The sequence below is a fragment of the Ptiloglossa arizonensis genome, chromosome 1 (assembly GCF_051014685.1).
Source record: "Ptiloglossa arizonensis isolate GNS036 chromosome 1, iyPtiAriz1_principal, whole genome shotgun sequence".
Taxonomy (NCBI): Eukaryota; Metazoa; Arthropoda; class Insecta; order Hymenoptera; family Colletidae; genus Ptiloglossa; species Ptiloglossa arizonensis.
In genome coordinates this window covers 5,665,135-5,686,386 of record NC_135048.1, presented here as the reverse complement: position 1 = coordinate 5,686,386, position 21,252 = coordinate 5,665,135, and the positions used below count along the sequence as shown (strand labels likewise).

The 21,252-nt window shown below is 29.2% G+C and overlaps 3 protein-coding genes and 1 long non-coding RNA gene across 11 annotated transcripts; 2 read left to right on the top strand and 2 right to left on the bottom strand.

The window, feature by feature from the left end:
• Nucleotides 1-391: 391 nt before the first annotated feature.
• Nucleotides 392-2,329, top strand: LOC143143933 (uncharacterized). Of its 2 annotated transcripts, XM_076305809.1 has the most exons (3): nt 392-450; nt 507-648; nt 921-2,310. In XM_076305809.1, exons 2-3 carry the CDS (start codon nt 517-519, stop codon nt 1,986-1,988), a joined length of 1,200 nt encoding a protein of 399 aa, XP_076161924.1. In that variant the 5' UTR covers nt 392-450; nt 507-516; the 3' UTR covers nt 1,989-2,310. The 2 variants fall into 2 exon arrangements, with proteins under 2 accessions (XP_076161924.1, XP_076161925.1); XM_076305810.1 differs by lacking the exon at nt 507-648 and having other exon boundaries at nt 404-450; nt 921-2,329.
• On the bottom strand, nt 2,188-3,678 carry LOC143143955 (uncharacterized). Its single transcript, XR_012991299.1, has 3 exons — nt 3,530-3,678; nt 2,863-3,291; nt 2,188-2,782 (listed from the first exon to the last, which is right to left on the bottom strand). It is a non-coding gene; the product is annotated as an uncharacterized LOC143143955 (long non-coding RNA).
• Nucleotides 3,679-7,001: 3,323 nt separating this feature from the next.
• Nucleotides 7,002-12,325, bottom strand: LOC143154652 (BTB/POZ domain-containing protein KCTD9). 6 transcript variants are annotated; one of them, XM_076326658.1, is made up of 7 exons: nt 11,702-11,986; nt 9,770-9,891; nt 9,437-9,613; nt 9,191-9,327; nt 8,715-8,941; nt 8,262-8,591; nt 7,002-8,182 (listed from the first exon to the last, which is right to left on the bottom strand). In XM_076326658.1, exons 1-7 carry the CDS (start codon nt 11,777-11,779, stop codon nt 8,066-8,068), a joined length of 1,188 nt encoding a protein of 395 aa, XP_076182773.1. In that variant the 5' UTR covers nt 11,780-11,986; the 3' UTR covers nt 7,002-8,065. The 6 variants fall into 6 exon arrangements, with proteins under 6 accessions (XP_076182773.1, XP_076182747.1, XP_076182793.1 ...); XM_076326632.1 differs by having other exon boundaries at nt 7,007-8,182; nt 9,191-9,351; nt 11,702-11,982; XM_076326649.1 differs by lacking the exon at nt 11,702-11,986 and adding an exon at nt 12,005-12,325 and having other exon boundaries at nt 7,008-8,182; nt 9,191-9,351; nt 9,770-10,079.
• Nucleotides 12,326-13,320: 995 nt separating this feature from the next.
• LOC143149372 (uncharacterized) lies at nt 13,321-18,239 on the top strand. 2 transcript variants are annotated; one of them, XM_076316700.1, is made up of 4 exons: nt 13,321-13,379; nt 13,436-13,577; nt 13,850-17,607; nt 17,984-18,239. In XM_076316700.1, exons 2-4 carry the CDS (start codon nt 13,446-13,448, stop codon nt 18,084-18,086), a joined length of 3,993 nt encoding a protein of 1,330 aa, XP_076172815.1. In that variant the 5' UTR covers nt 13,321-13,379; nt 13,436-13,445; the 3' UTR covers nt 18,087-18,239. The 2 variants fall into 2 exon arrangements, with proteins under 2 accessions (XP_076172815.1, XP_076172807.1); XM_076316692.1 differs by having other exon boundaries at nt 13,337-13,577.
• Nucleotides 18,240-21,252: the final 3,013 nt, after the last annotated feature.

Sequence of the window (21,252 nt, the reverse complement as noted above, 5' to 3'; positions counted from 1 at the left end):
TATTTAATAGCATTAAGCATTAGTAGTCTTACATTTTAATAATTAAATACCTATTTTCTGGATGAAAACAGGAGTAATTATATTTTTTCTGAAAACCGCTTCATATTCAACAAGGATGGAAAATAATAACAGAATAATATAACATTATGTAAAATTGTTATCTAGGTAAGTTTTATAATTTTTTATCAAATATAAAAGTAATGATGTCTTATTAATACAAAAGAAAAACAAACTTATAATTCCATCTAGTGATTTTTACGTTTTGCTTATTTCGCATGACGTAAAACATATAGATTTGAAATTCTCTATTTTGATACTTCTGGTGTAAATAAAAAAAACAGAAGGATTGGTATTACTGATTATTATTCATTTACTTACACAGATACAGTATTTAACCTAGACGCAAAGCCAGAGGAGTATGGCTGCGTGCTGTTTCACGGGATGACTTCGGTAATGAAAATGAGTAATTGTTTAGTGTTCACGTGAATTATAGTTGTTTTACATAGCTTATTTAGCATGGAGTTGGGCTTATCTAACACTTTATTGGCGGGTGATCCACGATTAGTCGATCATATCGTTGGAGAAGTTAAATCTCAAGGGATCTTCGATCAATTTCGGAAAGAATGTATCGCTGATGTTGATACAAAGGTACGTAATGTGTTTTTTAACAATTGATTCATCGTTTATCGAACCTCTAACAATCGTAGAAGTATTTACCTGAATACTTAAAATAATATTTTAATACTATGTATGTGCTTAGTATAGAATTGTAGATGTCTATGTATGTAGCACAAAATATATTTCTATTTCTGTACTAGTATCTTGTATCTTGAGTGAAAATTATGTGTATATTAGGAAATATAATTTTTCCCCAATTAATAGAAATATGTTATTTACAATTTACATTACTTTCATTACAGCCAGCATATCAAAATTTACGTACAAGAGTTGAAGGGTCTGTGAATTCTTTCCTTAGCAAGCAATCATGGAAACCAGATTTGAACAAGAATCAGTTGAGAGAAACTTTACGCAAACATGTACACGAGGCTCCTTATTTAGATGCCGGTGTAGAGCGTATTGTAGATCAAGTAGTAAATCCAAAAGTATATTCTGTTTTTATGCCTCAGATCGAGGATGTAGTATACAAATTTCTAGGCATAGAAAGACCTAAGGCAAAAGAAAAAAATGGTGCATGTGGCCTTAAAGATTTATTACCTAAGGATTTGGATCCTGTTTCACCAGAGTCCGACAAAAATAGTTTGAAAGATGTATCTTTGGAGTCTATGGATGCGATGGATGATTTGGACTTGAAAAAAGATGAAAAGTCATCTTATGAACAAAAATTAGAAGAGGAAGAAGTTTTGAATGAAAAGAATAAAGGTAATACCTCAGAGAATGGACAAATTTTTTTTGAGGAAAAAGCATTAGATGAAAGTAGCAGAACTTTTAATAAGACTGGTAGTAATTTAAATTTAAATACATCTGGGAAATCAGATGACAAAACGGAAGAAGACGAAGAAGATAGTCCCACTTTTGAACCAATAGATATTATGAATTTGAATGAATCTAATATCTCTAATGATTCACACTTATCAGGAATATCAGAATTAACTAGCCACAGATCTAGAAGTCCTGACTTTTGTAATGAACTGTCAAGAGATAATTTTGATTATAGTAATCAGGATTCACAATTAAGTAAAGTTTCTTCGGACTCTCGATTATCAATTGTAACAGATTTTGGATCTTCAAATCATGCATCAACACCGATCCACGATGCTTTAAAAGATGAAGTTAATAAAGATAAATGTGATGTGAAAGGTGTTAAAGACAATTTTAAAGCTGTCAGAGAATATAAACCTACCATGCTCTCGAATAAAACAGTCTGTATTCTGAAATCAACCGATCGCCACGTTACACTGTCCGTTTCAACCCATTATTTCTCCAGTCCGAATAATTTTCAAGTAAAGTTCTTTGTTTGGATTAGGTGATCGTCACGACTCTCACCAATCCTTGCTAAATTTAACTTCGACCAATCAGGATTCGAGTGCGACTCGAATCCTTCACTAATAAGTGACAGTTTGGAATTTTTCCCGTCACAAAAGCAAGGCCTGCTAGGATGCCTTACCGATGAGTCCACTAGCAGGCCCAGTTTTCTTATATTTCTGGGTCGTGATAACTACACGAATATAACTTTTTCAATCAATTGATGTTTATTCCATATGGACACAAAATAGTTGTACAATGTTGTTGCCAATATAATGATACATTTTTTTGGAAACCAAAGTAACGTTTTAAGTTTTGTATTTACATTACAGCAACGATATAAATTTTTTGTCCGATTTCACCAAGTGTCCAAATACTTATGAACGATAGGATACGTAAGATGAATTTACTTTTATCGATACACCGATCTGGGACTCATAAATTAAACATAACACAAATTACCATTATTTATGGTAGTATTACGTATGGCCAATAAATTAAACTACGATCTCGGCCACGGTGTCTGGATACTGTCGCACCTAAACACGTAGCCGAAAAGTATTATATTTACAAGACGCGACAATTCAAAATCAAAGTATTACCCATCTGATCGTTCTTCAAGACTTGCTCAAAAGTAAATAAATAAGAAAGGCCATCGCCCTGAACCGGAGAGTCTTTTTCTAGTCAGCATGGAGGCCAGAACTGCCCGGCCAATGTCGTCGGCCATATGCAACAAATAATTGTATTGCGTATTTGTGTTTCGTCATTTTAATTCTGTCAATCACCGTACATCCTAAAACTTTATTCTTTTCGTTTACAATAATATCCCACATTACTTTTACTATTAAAATATAGTAGAATTTATCTACGGGTCCTAACCTCACATCGTAAGTCAGAAACTTAAAACTTCTTTAATAACAATGGCTGACATTGGACTTCTAACGAACAATGGACTACATTCTCGGACGTATACAGATACTCTACTTCTATTCCCCGAGTTTGATTTTATTAAATATCCAAATAATCTTGTCCGTTTCCCTAGTATGAAACCAATTGCGTCTCTTATGTACATCGGAAGTTCTCAATCCTTTGACTCCGCTTCTTTCTTTTGTCAGACTCGTGTGTTAAGGAGGGAGGAAGGGACGTCACATTTGAATCTTCTTTTATGTTAAATTGCTTCGTGAAACGAGGGTGCTAAGCGTTTCACCTGGCAGTTCGAAGTGCAGTTTAACTGTGCCAGAGAATAGGCCACATTATACCGTGACTACGCTCCTGAAATAGGGGCTCACAGGGCACAAAGCAAGGAATCTAAAAACGAGAATCAAAAAATATCGATGGTCTTTATTATATTATTATGGCAGCATTATCAATCGATTGTCAAGGTTTGACCGATAAAAATGAATCTTGACACGATCTCGTTTGGAGTATTTTGGAATAGAAAGAAAAAACGGTTAGTTCTGAAAGGAATTTCGATTCGTATTAGATCGAACGGATTTATGCCTGTGACGAAGTAAACATTACTCGAAACTGTACGTTTTTTACTTACTCGTCGTATCACATTCCCTTAAGGAGAGACACCGTCCTAACGAGTCAAAAAAATCGAATTTTTCTTTTTTTTTTTTATTTGCTTAAAAGTTGAAGTACGTGGAATGTTGTATCGGAGAGATATATTTCGAAATTCAAACATTTAACGAAGTTGCAACGATAAATATTTGGACGAGCCGTGTCACGCGAAAAGCTCTCAAGGACCGTGGGCCACGTACCACCAACCCGATGAAACGAAAACATTATTTCGAGACAATTCTTTACTACTCACAGGAAAAGAGTTCTATCGAATCTAATTCAAGCTTCTTATATCGCAACATTTTAGATAATAGTTTCTGATTTATGAGTCAATCAAATTTTTTTACTTCGGACGGCCCAGTTCTTGCCATCTGTTGCGACCAGCTAATAATGTTCCACTAGAAGGGGTTTTGGTAATAGCGAATAATTTCGTCATTTTATACCATTTTTACTTTCGCAAAATTGTGAAATAAAGCTGAAAGTTATATTTATATTGTGGTACGTGAAAAACTAAATTTTTTATTTAGCACTTATGAAAGAAATTTCCAAACTTTACCCACTTTTTGACACCTCAGAGTGGTGTCAAACACCTTATCTTGAGAGCGATTTTTCATTCTCTCCGCAGTACAAATAATTAAAAATAGACCGAACGAAGTCACGTTCGGCTTATTTTCATCGAGGAAATCTTACCAACCCATTAATAACGAATATTTTAATTTTCATCAGAGTCTAAGGAAGAGTCTGCTCTTCATTGTCTAAGAGTTTGACTAGGTAGCTTTACGGACGAGTCCAATAAAAAATTTAGATTGAAATCCATTCCTCCCATCTGCTTGCTTCTCCATCTATCAACTTCTAAGATATCTTAAATAATCGCTCAAAGTAACAAGAACGTAATCCATTACAGTCAGATAAAAATCAATTGGCAGCTCGAAGTCACTTATTTAATGAACAAAGAATGCTTGCAAATACATCAAAAGTATAGTTAGGATATGATCGTACGATCATGCGAGTTTTTATTATTTTCTTTACTATTCTTGTGCGTTCAATTTGTCCACGATATTCTACTTACATTTCATGGAAAAATAATCTTACGATTTATAATATTAGCCAATTCAATTTATTCCAACTTGACTCGATGTTAAGTATCGCTGTCACTTGTCAACGCAATGTAACGAACGAACTTCTCATAAAATTAACCAACACATTGACCAAATGATTTTCCTTTCCAGAAAGAATACTTTATCAAAAAATATAAGAGAACCCCTAACCCCCGCTGACGATGATACATTCCGATCCAAAGACGAATTCTAACCTCGCAAAACACATGAAAGACTAAACCATGAAATTTCGATGAACCCTACTATTCCCCGTAGAATAGAAGTCATCCTCGATCCGTGGTGCCCTCGTTACAGTGCTTTCGTTATGGGCACAAATAACTCTCGGGCAACGTGAATGTTCCTGGACTTTGGTAAACGAGATTAGGACAAATCTATACGAGCAAGTTGCAAGCCCAACAGTCCACACTCCATCGACTCCTCCTGTACAACTGCAAATAGTCTTGGTACAGGTAAATTAAATTCGACGAACACTTTACACAGTTCAGCTTTTCAATACCAAGACACTGTTAAGGAAATTTACGATAATTTATCGATGAGAAATTGGGCGAACGTCGGTGTCTCAGAGTAGTTCAGAATCCTACTTCACTGTAGAATGATCATCAACGCAAAACATATTGTTACGCATACATATATCGAGACTCTCTTCGAAACATCGAAAATTTAATTATTATTTCGAGGAGCTATGTGATGAGTAGATAAAAAAGAGATGAGAAATGGTTAACTAAGAGAAAATACGTTTCATCCCGAATCAGTTACTTAACTCGCGGGGAAGATTAGTCGGGAAACGTAGAAATTCAATAACAGATTCGTTGGGATACATTTGTTTATGTGTTATTTAAATAAAATATACAAGATATTGTATATTTTATTTGGTACATTGGTTACATGTACCAAACCACGATAACACACATTCAATAAATAATAATTTAATTCTTGGATTGATAACCATTAATAGATCGATCTATTATGAACTTTAAATATCCCAAAAATATTGATAGATTCTTATTTCATAGGCTCTCGTGTCTGAATTCGACGTATTAGAATCCATTCCCAACATACAATCATACATATTTAATAAATGATACTTTATTACTCGAATTAGTAGTCAACAAAAACATTGGGAATTCAATGAAACAGCCATCTAATGGTAGAGGGATGAAACTTTTAAACCTTTCAGCAGTGTCCACGATGGTAAACCGTCTATGTATAGACACATAGTTTTTGTTATCGCCATTAGATAGCACCACTAATTTCTGCCAATTACCGATACTGCACAAATGAATTAATAAATTTCTAACATATTTAATAAGTATTTCTATATAAATGAACCCGTGATCAAATTATTTAAGAAATTTAAATTGGAACACCTCTTGGTTGAAAAATTCGCCAACTGAGCATGATCAAACACTTAATAAAAGAAAAACATATAACAATAAACATTGATTATAATGTTTCTAAATGTACATGTAATTTTATTTAATAGTCTTTTCATGTCATCTTGTTCGATAACGCACTTATATTAATCTGTTAATTTCAAATTTTACTTTCCGCGGCTTGATTTTACACGACCGATGGCACTATCTAGCGGTGAAGAATCAAAACTCTAGTTAAACATTTTATCATAAATGGCATGACCGCCAAGAATTAAACTATTATTTATGGAATGATTCATTGTATTTTGAAAATAAATTTCGATACATAAAATCTACATGTATAGATATATGTGATAAGTCGTTTGTATTGTTATAATATAAAAATATTCTGACAATTGCCTCATAATATTTAAAATTTGAGACACGTTATCAATCGCAAAATTATACTACTATTTATTGAATATGTATTATTACATTTTCGGGTTCAGTTACGGTCTCTCTGAAATGTTAAGATTAATTTAGTTTTAATACCAATACTACCAACACTAATAGTTAATTACTCTTATAATAATAGAAACAAAACATTTAGTTGCTCCAATTCTACTCCACCACTACACTCGTACTAGATTCCTCTTTACTGTTATATCTAATCACTTACGTGATTAACATAAACATATCGGTATATGTTCTTTACCATATTTACATTGTAGATATCTAATTGAAGATCTCTAGATTTGTAGTAATATTAGTTACAATTTTATTCTGATAGCGAATAAGATTTTATTTAAATAAGAATTAATGCAAATAAATGCTTATCAGTATTCAGACAATTGCGTATCTAAATATAGACAAATAAATATTTCAGTACCTTTTACCTATTACATACAAATTTTACATATCTATATACTACAAGAGTACTTGCACATTAATGATAAGATGAAAATAATTGCTTGTAGTCTTGTTTAATCAAAATTTAATACTGTTTTAGGTTATTTTAAGTTATTAATATTAAAATAGTAAGGATAAGTTGTCACAATTTCTAATTACAAAACTATTGCATTGCTCCAGCATAAATTACAAATATCTCACTACTTATATAATACTTTTATAATTTGTGTTTAAAAAAAAAAGTAAACAAATTGTTCGCATTGATGTTTTATGTAGATAAAGCATTATGTAATAATTTACATTATTATCGCGCAATAAGTTTACATGTACTGAGATACACTTTGACCATGTAATTCTAAACATGTGCAGATATGTACATACCAAGTTTTGTGCGCGCGCGCGCCTGTGTGCGTATATAAAAAGGAAATATCTATACGTTTTTCTAATGTACTTTTATGCATAATTTTTCAAGCCATTATTATGAAAGAGTTTATCATTAAATCTTAACTTTAATTCCGTTAAACAAATTTTTTGAACTCGTAAATTTATTGTATATAAACAAAATTTTCATTTCATGCAAAATTATTTTTTTATTGATTTATCATTTCATTGTTACTAAAAATTGATTTAAATTTCAATTGCTGTTTATAATAATAAATCTAATAACATTCAACATAAGTGACATTACAAATGTGTTTATGTTAATTTTTACACATTAAGTATAAAAGTTTAATGATTGATATTTATGAATTTTTATGATTCTATGTAACATCTTTACCAATACAAATTTATCAAACATTTCTCCATGAAGAGTATATTAAAAAATATAAAATTTATTCATATTGAACCATCCTCATTAATTCAATTTTAATTATTAATTCCTGTTTCGACATTACTCTGGAAGTAAAAGTGCATAACAGACATTGCTCTATTTAAATAGAAACTCAATTACATTTTCTAGTACAATTGTTGCAATATAATGCTGTGTCTGTACTTTCTTATTATCTGTAAAGTATTAAAAAACTGCAGTATTAAGACGAAAGTACCATCGCTTAGATTTTTGTTATCCTACAAATTAAATAAATATTTAGATCACAGAAGCTAAACCGCCGCAAGACACACGGGGTACTTCATTCATTGTTATCGTATCGTTTGAGACATATGCAATGGTGTTAACATTAATTCAAATGCAGCATCTTTTAAGTTTGCACCGCGCAAATTTGCATTGTGTAAGTCAGATCCTGATAAGTCACAACACTGAAATAGATATAAATATATTGTACGTTTCACCAGAAAAGTAAGAAAATGTCTTCTGATATGTATAAACAATAATTACCTCTAAATCAGCGCCAGCTAGTACAGCTGATCTAAGATTACAATTTCTTAGAATAGCATTTTTTAATGTTGCCACTCTAAGATTTACGGCAGTCATATAACTGCCCTCGAGATTGGCTCCTTTAAGATTTGCACCCTCCATGTTGGCGGGTGAACAAAAAGGATCTTCAAAATTACACGAACGAAGATTGGCAGCACTAAGATTTGCACGTAACATTTTTACACGAACAAGCTGTGCACCCTGCAGATTTGCATTAGATAAATCTGCACGTTCAAAACAACATTCTGATAAATTTGCACCTGCCAAGTTGCAGTCGCGCATAATAGCGAACTGAAAAATAGCACAATTATACAAAATTATATTACAAAAAGATACATTTATTTATTCTTGAATAAACATACACAATGAACTACGTCGTAATAACCACCTTAATATCAAAATAATTTTAATCACCTTGAAATTAATGTGCCTGAGATCTAACTTTGATAAATCAGCACCAACAAAATCGACACCTTGAAACCTTAGTTCTGAAGTCATAGGTGTTGACATGATTGCTTTAAGTACATCTTTTCGAGTTAAAGATACTGAACCAGTTTTCGGAAGATCCTCTGTTTCAATCATTGTAGTCAATTCATCAATAGCACCTTCTATTCTATAAAAACGTGCTTCCTCCAGAACTCCTAAAACACAACAATAACATTAATTACATATACAATGTGTACATAATTGAATCAAAAATATTAGCATACTTTAAAAGGAGAGAAGAGAAATAAGGGAAATGTAACAATTGAAAAATATGAGAAAAAATAGATAAACAGATATTTAAATAAACAAAGCATGAAATAAAGAAAAGAATATGCTGTATAAAAATAAATTATTATGTTTAAATTATTTAAGTCACAAATTTTAAAATATATTAAAAACTATACCTGCTGCATTAACATTAGCATCAAGTATGATCTGTCCATGTCTTAAATAGTTTAATAATGGCTCAAAATATGTAGGACTTCTATCAATCAAAAATGCACCATTTTCATCTTGCCTGCTGGGTAAGATTCTCTGTTCACTGTTTGTAATTTCAGTAAACATTCTATGAATAAATTATTACATAATATTATAGATGTACATTTAAATGCTTCTAATTCACTAATCAATTGAGCAAGGAATTTGCTTACCTGGCTAGCATACTCATTGGTTCCTTTTTCGTTAATGTGTCTCTAGTTGTTGTAAAATACTTTCCACCAACATTCAGTGTAATCCATTCTGAATTTTTATTCAACCGAATCTGAGTACTAATTTTATCCTTTGGAATAAAATCTTCTCCGCTTGAAACATATAAAACATCATGGTCCCTGTAAGGAATTTATTCTTAATCAAAACTATATAGACTACCAGTATCATGAAATTAATATTCATTTTCTAAAAATTTGCAGCAATATTTGAATAAATAGAAATGAACATGACCACCACTGAATATCTAATGTTCATCATTAAGTTAGTTAGTTTACCGGATTAACTTAATATCATCAATTTCTCCACCTTGAGGGGTATATATTCTTTTGGCAGTTATTTCAAACTTTGAGCTAGCAGCTGTTAGTAATTCATCCAATGAATAAGTCACCATAAATACCTGGCATGGACAAATAATAACATACACATAAATTCCTTTCTTGTGTATGAAACTTTTTAAATTTATCATTCAAGAAATGAATCATTGGCTGGAATAATATTCTATAAATTTGAAAATTTGTTTCTTTTTTTAAAAATAGTCTATTATAAAATATAGATATTAATGTATTTGTCTGCTTCCTGGAAAGTCTGTAAAACGTAATAAACAAAATTTATTTTATTAACAACTCAAATATAAATATCATTGCAACTAAATTATATAAAATATAGATATTTATCACAGTGATTTCTAATAATTGTTTAAACAAACTTTGTTTAAAAATATTGTTTATTACAATAAAGATCAAAATAAAGAAAATATAAAATATATACATTATAGAAAATATTTTTTACAATTAAATCAATTACATGATATATATAATATATATATATCACTGTATTTATATAATTTTGTTATAAATCGCCTATAATATAATGATATTATAAATAAAATATGTATCAATACACATTGTACACATTGTCCAAACTATAATATTACAAAATATATAGTCAATACTGTGAATAATTATAAATTGAAAATAATTTTTACATGTATAATTTGTCAAAACAAAATTTTATGGAACTCTTCATATAGTTTTATAATCTAATGCAAAACAAAATTGATGCAATCATAAATACAAATTTTCTTCTTCAAAAGTCTGAAGAAAAAAAACTATCTCTAAAAATCGTTTTTAAAGTTGTGAATAAGTACAAACTCAATACTGATTTTACTACATTTTTATTTAGTATCATCCATTTTCCTTTTTAATTAAAATCCAATTTAGTATTATCCATTTTCCTTCATGTTCTCCAACTTGTAATAGCCAGTTAGAAATACAAGCAAATAATATATTTAAAGTTGTATTTAGAATATCTGCTCAAGTAGACTCTATTCTTTCTTTGAGTATATTATTGATTAGCAACTTTACTTAATCATAACTTTCCCTGTAAGAATACTTATAAATGAACTTAGTCAATACTGTACATGGTAATAACTCAAATTCAAATTCTTCGAAGTCACTTTTTGAAGAGGAAGCTATATGGATAAGAACATTATCCTGCAGAAAAATTACCTTGTCTTCTTTGACAATTATAAAAGGCAACAAATTATATTGCAACATCATTCAATTCACTATATGAAAATGAATATCATTCAATTCACTATTTATAAAAGCTACTTTACTTTAAAAATTTTGTTTAAAGTCAGTCCAAGCCATGATTAGCCCACCTCCCTGAGCTCTGTGTAATATGATTCTTTTTCCTTTCCTCAAATTGTAAGAATAATAATTCAAGCCGTTTGACCTGTCCCAATTGAACTTCTTTTTGACGTTAAAGATACCTGGTTTTTGCAAACATTTTTAATATTTAAATTTATTAGAACCTTTGGTTTCATATTTACTAGAGCTTTACAATTTCTTATAAAACTGGGATCACTCCAGTTTTTTTTATTTCCCTTAAAACTGCATGTTTTACAATAGAGGAAAATCGTGTCAATCGCTCTGATTGCTTGTTCTTGTCACAATTTTCCATACTCAGCCTTAGAAAAGTATTTATAACACTGCAATTTGTTAATTACTCTGAATTTGTTCTCAAGTTTTCCTGTGGCTGTTTAAATCGACTATTCTTTGTTTCTTTACATTACTCAATTGCAGACCATGTGGCATAATGTACAGGTAAAAAATGTTCATTAAAATTAAAAACTATACTTCTAAATACTTATCAAATTGTTCTCTATAAACTGCAAAATAGCAATTGAGTTTATAAATATTCACCATCCTATGGTTGTGCTTTGGAACATTGAGCAGATAGGTTTTATTGACATATGAAAATAAAGTACTGTTTACATACATGAATTCTTGTTATCCAACTATAAATTCATTGTCTAGACACAATTAATCAATTCTTGAAATTATTATTGAACAGAAGCAGAAAAAGTGTTTCAGTTCATAATTATTCACAATACTGTACATGTACTATGAAGAGTTAAAAAGGATTTACTCAAAAAGATTCAGTAAAAAATTTAAAGCAAACCGCTAGACATAATTTATTACAAATACGAATAAAATTACAGCCACCTTGCCGTTTACATCAGTTCCATTTAGAAAAAGAATTACTCTCTTCATAGCTAATTAGAAATAAAAATCTATACAATGCAATAAAATAGTGCTAATAAGAAATACTAGACAAAGTGATAAAAGTATGAACAGTTCCGTTTGACACTGATTAAACAGCCCTGTTAAAACGCCTATAAAGTCCGCAACAGTGTCACAATCTAGACTGTTGTGTGTATGAACAAACTATTACATGAATCATAAATTTCTCATTGTGGAAACCTTAAGCTTCGTCTCTGTTTATTCATAAAAATATTCGTAATAAAAAGTCTAATTCTAGATAAGCCTCGCAGAGAAATTAAGAAAATTTAGTTTACTTTCATTTAATATATGTTACACTATAAAGTATACTTTTTAAAAACGCACTTTTTCAGTTTTCAACAAACATAGAAAAATATACTAATTATTAAGTCTTAGATATTGGTAAGCTTGTATTACTATACAGTAGTGGAACGATTTAAATTTGAATGCCAAATTAAAATCCTCGTGATTTATTGCTTTATTAGATACTTTAAAGCTCTTTAATATGAAGAACAAATTTTTGGCCTCAAAATGTTTGCTAAAATAATATTATCTTACTTTAAAAATGTAGAAAATTATGTTGTAACAATAATTGCACTTTAAAATGCTACATTGTTAGGAATTTATACGAATACAATTAATTAAATCAAATTAAGATAAATATAATAAATTGAGTTGTATTCGTTGACTATTTGTACCTAGAAAAAATCATTGTATCTATGTATTTATATCAATTCGGTATAAAACTTTTTAAATTTATCGTTTAAGAGAAAAAGATTTATCGAATATAAATAAGACGATTTCGAATCATCATTCATTTTCGCTGTTTACATCCATTTAGAAATGCCTAATATTCTGGAACTTTTTCATATTTAATAGCATTAAGCATTAGTAGTCTTACATTTTAATAATTAAATACCTATTTTCTGGATGAAAACAGGAGTAATTATATTTTTTCTGAAAACCGCTTCATATTCAACAAGGATGGAAAATAATAACAGAATAATATAACATTATGTAAAATTGTTATCTAGGTAAGTTTTATAATTTTTTATCAAATATAAAAGTAATGATGTCTTATTAATACAAAAGAAAAACAAACTTATAATTCCATCTAGTGATTTTTACGTTTTGCTTATTTCGCATGACGTAAAACATATAGATTTGAAATTCTCTATTTTGATACTTCTGGTGTAAATAAAAAAATAGAAGGATTGGTATTACTGATTATTATTCATTTACTTACACAGATACAGTATTTAACCTAGACGCAAAGCCAGAGGAGTATGGCTGCGTGCTGTTTCACGGGATGACTTCGGTAATGAAAATGAGTAATTGTTTAGTGTTCACGTGAATTATAGTTGTTTTACATAGCTTATTTAGCATGGAGTTGGGCTTATCTAACACTTTATTGGCGGGTGATCCACGATTAGTCGATCATATCGTTGGAGAAGTTAAATCTCAAGGGATCTTCGATCAATTTCGGAAAGAATGTATCGCTGATGTTGATACAAAGGTACGTAATGTGTTTTTTAACAATTGATTCATCGTTTATCGAACCTCTAACAATCGTAGAAGTATTTACCTGAATACTTAAAATAATATTTTAATACTATGTATGTGCTTAGTATAGAATTGTAGATGTCTATGTATGTAGCACAAAATATATTTCTATTTCTGTACTAGTATCTTGTATCTTGAGTGAAAATTATGTGTATATTAGGAAATATAATTTTTCCCCAATTAATAGAAATATGTTATTTACAATTTACATTACTTTCATTACAGCCAGCATATCAAAATTTACGTACAAGAGTTGAAGGGTCTGTGAATTCTTTCCTTAGCAAGCAATCATGGAAACCAGATTTGAACAAGAATCAGTTGAGAGAAACTTTACGCAAACATGTACACGAGGCTCCTTATTTAGATGCCGGTGTAGAGCGTATTGTAGATCAAGTAGTAAATCCAAAAGTATATTCTGTTTTTATGCCTCAGATCGAGGATGTAGTATACAAATTTCTAGGCATAGAAAGACCTAAGGCAAAAGAAAAAAATGGTGCATGTGGCCTTAAAGATTTATTACCTAAGGATTTGGATCCTGTTTCACCAGAGTCCGACAAAAATAGTTTGAAAGATGTATCTTTGGAGTCTATGGATGCGATGGATGATTTGGACTTGAAAAAAGATGAAAAGTCATCTTATGAACAAAAATTAGAAGAGGAAGAAGTTTTGAATGAAAAGAATAAAGGTAATACCTCAGAGAATGGACAAATTTTTTTTGAGGAAAAAGCATTAGATGAAAGTAGCAGAACTTTTAATAAGACTGGTAGTAATTTAAATTTAAATACATCTGGGAAATCAGATGACAAAACGGAAGAAGACGAAGAAGATAGTCCCACTTTTGAACCAATAGATATTATGAATTTGAATGAATCTAATATCTCTAATGATTCACACTTATCAGGAATATCAGAATTAACTAGCCACAGATCTAGAAGTCCTGACTTTTGTAATGAACTGTCAAGAGATAATTTTGATTATAGTAATCAGGATTCACAATTAAGTAAAGTTTCTTCGGACTCTCGATTATCAATTGTAACAGATTTTGGATCTTCAAATCATGCATCAACACCGATCCACGATGCTTTAAAAGATGAAGTTAATAAAGATAAATGTGATGTTAAAGGTGTTAAAGACAATTTTAAAGCTGTCAGAGAATATGAATCTAGTAAAAATAAAAATAAAAATATTTTTGAATTAAATAGAGGTAAAGATGTACAAGATGTTAAAGATTCTAAAAATATTAAGTACAATTTATCCTCTAAAGAAAATTCTCGTGATGCAACAGATAGTAATGTAAAAGATAAGTATGAACATAAAAATAACAGAGATAGAAGCAGAGATAGTGAATCTAAATCAAAATCAAGAGAAAAGAGTCACACGAGAGATGGAAAGCATCATAGGGACAGGAGTAGTGACAAAAAAAAACAAAAAGGTCATAGTAGTACAAAATCTGATAAATATGACAAGAGTAAATCTAAAGAGAAAACTGATCAAGCAAAAGAAATTGTAGACAAAAGCAAAGACTCAGAAAAAGATAGTTGCACCAAAGTAAAGGAAGATAAAACAAAAGAAACAGACAAGAAAGACAGTATCAGTAAGGAAGGAAAGGATCTAAAAGATCTCTACAAAGAAAAAATTAGAGAACTAAGGGAAAAAAAGGAATTAACGGAAAAAGAAAAATTACATAAAGATGGAAAAGAAACAAAGCCAAACAAGGAAAATAAAGATAAGAAAGATTCTCCAAAAGATAAAAAATCTTATAAAAAAGATCATAAAAGTTCTTCCAAAAATTCTTCATTAAGCTCTCATGAAATTAAACTTATTAAAACATCAGAAAAAGTTGATGGAAAAGAAAAACGAAGTGAATCAAAAGATAAGAATAAGCGTGATGAAAAACGTAGCTCAAAAGACATAAAGTCTAAAAATTATGTAAGTATTAAATCAGATTCAACAGAAAAGTCAGATAAACAAGATGCAAAAAAAATTGTTAAAACTGATAGAGAAGAGAAAATTGAAAAATCTGAAGTAAAAAAAGATGCTAAACAGAGTAATGAAAAAGTAAATGGCAAAAAAGATACAAAGAATTACATACAAAATAAAAGTTCAACAAGAAATGAAAAATTAGATAATAAAAAGGATACTAAAAATGATTCACAAAATAAGGATAAGAAACGGAAAGAAGACAAAAAATCCAAGTCAAAAGATGATCATTCTAGTTTAAGAAAGAATTCTAATGATAGGCGTTCAACAGACAGGGATGGTTCAAATGGATCTAGTAGTAAAAGTTCACAATCTAGTAATTCCAATTCTAACATTGCAAATAGTAAATCAGGTACATCAACTTTGTCTAAAGAAACAAATCATATGAGCAATTCTGGTAGTGAAACATCGGACAATATTGAAGAAGCACATACAAGTGAATTAAAATTATCATTGGAAGAACCAGATTATAAATTAAATAAAGAATTATACACAGAGTACAAAACAGATGATAGCAGTAATTGTGAAACACATATTAAACAGGAATCAGAATCTAATGATACCAACTTACCCTTGAAGAAACGACCATTACTTGGTGAAAATAACTGTGCTTTAGGAGAAATGAAAGTAAAAAAACCAAAATTTGCAAAAAATATACACGAAGCCAAGAAATTAATGAAAATTAGGAAACAAATAGAGAAACAAAAGCTTAAAGAGAATAAGAAGATGGAGAAAAAACTTCAACATAAAGTAGAACATCCAGTGCATTCGAACACAATAAATAATGACAATTTTGAAAGTGTACCCGATGAAGAACGAGTTCAAATAATAGAAATACCAGATGAGGAATATGAAGAACCATATCCTGAGAACCATACCAATTTAACATTAGAAGAAAGATCAATAATGATGTTACAAAGTGAAGCAGGTGCAAAGGAATTATTGAAAACACATTGTGACTTAAAATTAAAATTGTCAGACATGGAATTATGCATACAGCAATCATTGAGCAAAACACTTCCTCATAAGATACTAGAGAAAGTACCTTTACAGCAAGCTTGTTATGTACAAACAACATTCTCCAACAATGAAAGGAAAGAAGATCTACAAACTAAAGAGCCACTGTTTTCAATAAATGGAGAGACAATAAGAAGCAATGTAGCAGAGCCAGAAAATATAGGTAACTGTGTGAAAAAATATTCTGAGAAAAAGGAGGTACAGCAAGAAGCTAGTACATCTAAACTCGAAAAACATGTAACATGTCAAAAATCAAATTCTTTTGGTAATATAATGGATGAAAGTAACAAAGATAAAACATCAAAACAATTGAATGCAACAAATGGTACATTAGATGATCTAAAGTGTTTAAAAGATAATAAATTTATGAAAATATCTACAATGTCAAAGTCTAGAGACAAAGATATTTCTTGGGATGCTCAAAATAGTAGCTATTCTAAAGTAAACAAAACCATAACTAAAGAAGACCATGCAGTGTTAAGTGTTAAGGATGAACCATCTTTAGAATCTACATCAATGACAACCGAAGATAATGAAGATTGTCGCTATTTCAAAGTAGACAATGAGAAATCAGAAAAGTTCTCTAATTTCTTAGAGTCACTGGAACTAGTGGAAAGTAGTTCCTTGGAAGAGATAATAGAGAGTTTAGGAGGACAAGTTGTATCTTCGGTACCAAAAGCTATGGCACCTCCTTTACCTAAACGTAAACACTCATCTAGTCCATTGACAGATATATTATTAAATAATTCAAATAATAACAATGATGGACATAAAAGAGTACTGAATTTACCCAATGAAGATTCTTTGAATAATATAAAGAAAAGGAAACTTGTTGCACCTAAGAAGCAAAGACTTCAAGCAAATATTTGTGTTCCACAGGGACTTTTGAATGGAGAAAATTTTGTTATGCCTCTAAGTCCAGAAAGTGATGTATCTGCAACTAGTGAAAAAATACCATCATCAAATCTAATTAAGGAAGATAAAGGGTATGTAGAATAATTATTTTTGTGATGAGCACTTCTAATTTTTATTTGTTCTTGAGTTGTACACCAAAAAGAGTAAAACCTTTTATGCAAGGTTAAATAATTTTGATGAAACTTTTTAGAACAATTTTTATTCTTATACATATGAATATAATAAATAATGTATAATATATACAAAATATTGAATTCATGTCATTTAATACAATGTATCTTAAAACTTTCTATGGTGATTTGAAAAAATTATCAAACTAGAAGTCTCTACAAAAGAAATTACAGTACACACAGTACTACATACCTTTTGTGATAGTAAAATGTTCTGTTTGAGATATAAATCTGTCTTTACTATTAATATTGTAATTAGTGTATTATGTAATTACAGCCGGCATAGAAGCAGTCAACGTTATTCAAGCGATGACTTATACAAACCACGTCCATTATTTTCAAGTTCTTCTCGCAGGAGCAGGAGATCTAACCAAGCATAGCTAGTAACGGGTAGTTTGAGGTGTTGAATTATGTTTTACTTTGTGTAATATAAAAAGAAGTTCTAGTTGTTGGTTCTAGTAATATACTCTACAATATATTTGAATCAAATATTTTTGAACTCAATTAATATAAATACTGATGTGACCAAGTGACGTCTGTAGATTATTACACACATTATAGTATCCTTAAAATTTATTCTATATGTAAAAAATTTAAATTAATATGTTTAAAGTGTTTTTAAATATGTGTTACATTCAAAAATTCGAAAGATTTCTATGGATTAACATTCTTTAAATTTAGTACAGTTTTAAAAAAGAAATTGGCATTACACATTGAACTAGAAAGAATGCAAAACATTTTAAGAAATCATTTATTTAGAAAAAGTGTTATGACTTTAATAACAATTATTTATATAGAGATATTAAATCCAATACAGTATTAACATAAATACGGACTTAAGAAATATTTTTAAATAGACATCTTTTAATGGCTCTTACTTCAAAACTACTGTACTTTGGAAATCCAGGAAAATATGAACAATTATCAGATATGTACACATATTGAATTGAATTGTATAGTTATTAAATTCGTCGAAATTTAGTGTAAAATTTTATTTTTTAAAGAAAGCACACATGTATAAATTTCTGTCCATAATATAATGTATGTTTAATTTACATTTCGGGCTGTATTCTGGTACTTTATGTTTATGTAGTTCTTATTTATAACAAAAAATTAAAAAGTAATTAATATTTTTTCATATATTACACTTTTTATGTAAAGCTCAACCTACCATAAATAACACATGGATCTGCAATTAACACTGTGCAATTTTTATTAATGTATATGTACACAATACATTGAAAAAGTACAGAATATATTTATAGAATTACACATTAGATGATTATTATGTACATTATTTAACACAAACACATTATTTGTACATTAAAGTAAGTTTTGTATGTGATTGCAAACATTTTATATTTCTATTGTATAATTTGCCTTTAACGTGTTATTTTTCACAGTTAATAAGTTGATAAAGAATATGTCTGAGAATACAAGCCTGATGAGATAAAAGTGAGAGAAATCATTATGATGTTTGAACAATATCTTGCATTCTAGTGATGTATGAATGTATCCTTAGAAATAATAACAATATCATTTATATTACTTAATATATTCTGCTGACAAGTTTTTTATAATTAAGTTTAACAAAGGGAATAGAAATTAATACCAATTATTCTGTGATGTTAAAATAAAATAAAGCAATAGGTTCCATAATTCTTTTAATAATAATGAAATAACAGCAACGAGTAAATTATAATGCAGAAGAATCATTCATTTTTACCACATCAATAATTGCACATCACATCATTTTCCACACTTAATATTTTAAATTGTAATATTACATTTTTACAGAGGTGTTAAATTTATTAATGAGCGTGTTCTCAATTGTGTACATGCATAAGTTTGTATAAATGTGTATATAAAACAGGAGTACATTACACTTTATTACTGTGAAGATATTGTAGAATATTTTTTCCAACTTTTTAAAATATTTATTGCCATATGTAATATAGTAGTCAAAAATTTATAAAACCATTACTACTATGATTGCTTTAAAATAAAGCGATTTTTTGTATACATGTTAAACGGTCCATAAGTATTAAAACCTTCCTCTATGTTTAACAATTGAATAGGAAATTACATTATATTTCACAACCAATTTTACCTAAGAATTTTCTCAATTCGAAATTATTTCATGTACGTGAGAAAGTTTCCATTTTATCTAACAAACTAGGAGAATGATAAAGATAAAATAAATCGCATACGTGTAATGATAACACACAAACGTGACCACGAAAAAAAAGGATTACATGATCATCGTACTATACGTGAAACTGATAGATAATTAATTAAATTATATGTTTAAAATTTCTATTATTTGATAAATCATTGTTTTTTTTTTTACGTTGTATAGAACTATATCGATCGACCTTACTATTCAATCGAGCACCTCGTAAATCCATATGCAATATAATCAAAGACCCTCGTGTATTATTCAAAAAGTTATTACATAAGTTGAACTCTTATCTATCAAAGGTAAATAAATGCAATTATTTTGATCGATTTTATTACACTAGAATTACTATGTTCGAACTTGTGTAGATGATATCTCGTAATCGCGATTTTCTATAAATAGAACGATAAATGATGAACAATTTATCATACGCTACGTAACACTATCTTCTACGTGTTTATACAACACATGCATTGTCTCAAATGTTGTAAAACTGTCCTTAGACTGTTGTAAAGGAACAAGTCCTACAAACATATACATGTAAATATTAAATAAACTCTTAAATTTCATTGATCGTTTATCTTAGCAACGTGACCTACTTTGATACAAATTTTTCTTAAATTTTGTAGCGTTAAACGAAATAAAATACGGTTTTTAAAAGTGTTAACTATAATGAATAATAGATGTTATTTACAGCTGAATAACATTAGAGATACATATTTGAAGTAGTATTTCACCTAGTGGACACTAAGTGGAAGTAAATATAATGCAATTTCAAATATAGTACATGAAACTTTAAGCAGCAAAATTGTTTTATTCAAATAGTTGAAAAATTAAGTAAAAATATTTTATGTTAGATATATTTTTAAAAGGTCGAATAAAATAATTTATTTACAATATTAAAATATTCAAAACATTAAAAATATTACGTGGCAATGAAAATAAAGCTAAAATAGACAATAAACCAAAATTAGGTAGTATTTGAAATATTATTTTAGATATTGGATCTCTAGTAAATGCGAATAAAATATTATTTTAAATATATGAAAACTTAAGAAGTAAATATATGGAATAAAAATATTTATTTTGATGTGCCACGTATTTCAAATATTTTAAATCCCTTATAATGGTAAAAATAGTACAGGACAAATATTTAAAACAGACCTACATTTGTAATTAGAAACTGTTTAAATTCATTGATTAAATACTTATATATATGCATATTTTTAAAAAGTACATAACCAAACAGTTCTACATTTTGCAATGTATATACACCTAAGATCTACTGTCTCAGAATAAAGAGGAGATCAACTCACACTTTTAATAATGCAATGTCAAATAAAAACTAATTTTTAAAATTGATAGTC

Coding starts and splice junctions, on each gene's coding strand:
- LOC143149372 (XM_076316700.1), top strand. CDS start 13,446: ATGGAGTTGGGCTTATCTAACACTTTATTGGCGGGTGATCCACGATTA. Junction 13,578..13,849: donor TCGCTGATGTTGATACAAAG/GTACGTAATGTG, acceptor CTTTCATTACAG/CCAGCATATCAAAATTTACG. Junction 17,608..17,983: donor CTAATTAAGGAAGATAAAGG/GTATGTAGAATA, acceptor ATGTAATTACAG/CCGGCATAGAAGCAGTCAAC.
- LOC143154652 (XM_076326632.1), bottom strand. CDS start 11,779: ATGTATGTAAACAGTACTTTATTTTCATATGTCAATAAAACCTATCTG. Junction 9,614..9,769: donor GATGATATTAAGTTAATCCG/GTAAACTAACTA, acceptor AATTCCTTACAG/GGACCATGATGTTTTATATG. Junction 8,592..8,714: donor TCAGGCACATTAATTTCAAG/GTGATTAAAATT, acceptor GCTATTTTTCAG/TTCGCTATTATGCGCGACTG.
- LOC143143933 (XM_076305809.1), top strand. CDS start 517: ATGGAGTTGGGCTTATCTAACACTTTATTGGCGGGTGATCCACGATTA. Junction 649..920: donor TCGCTGATGTTGATACAAAG/GTACGTAATGTG, acceptor CTTTCATTACAG/CCAGCATATCAAAATTTACG.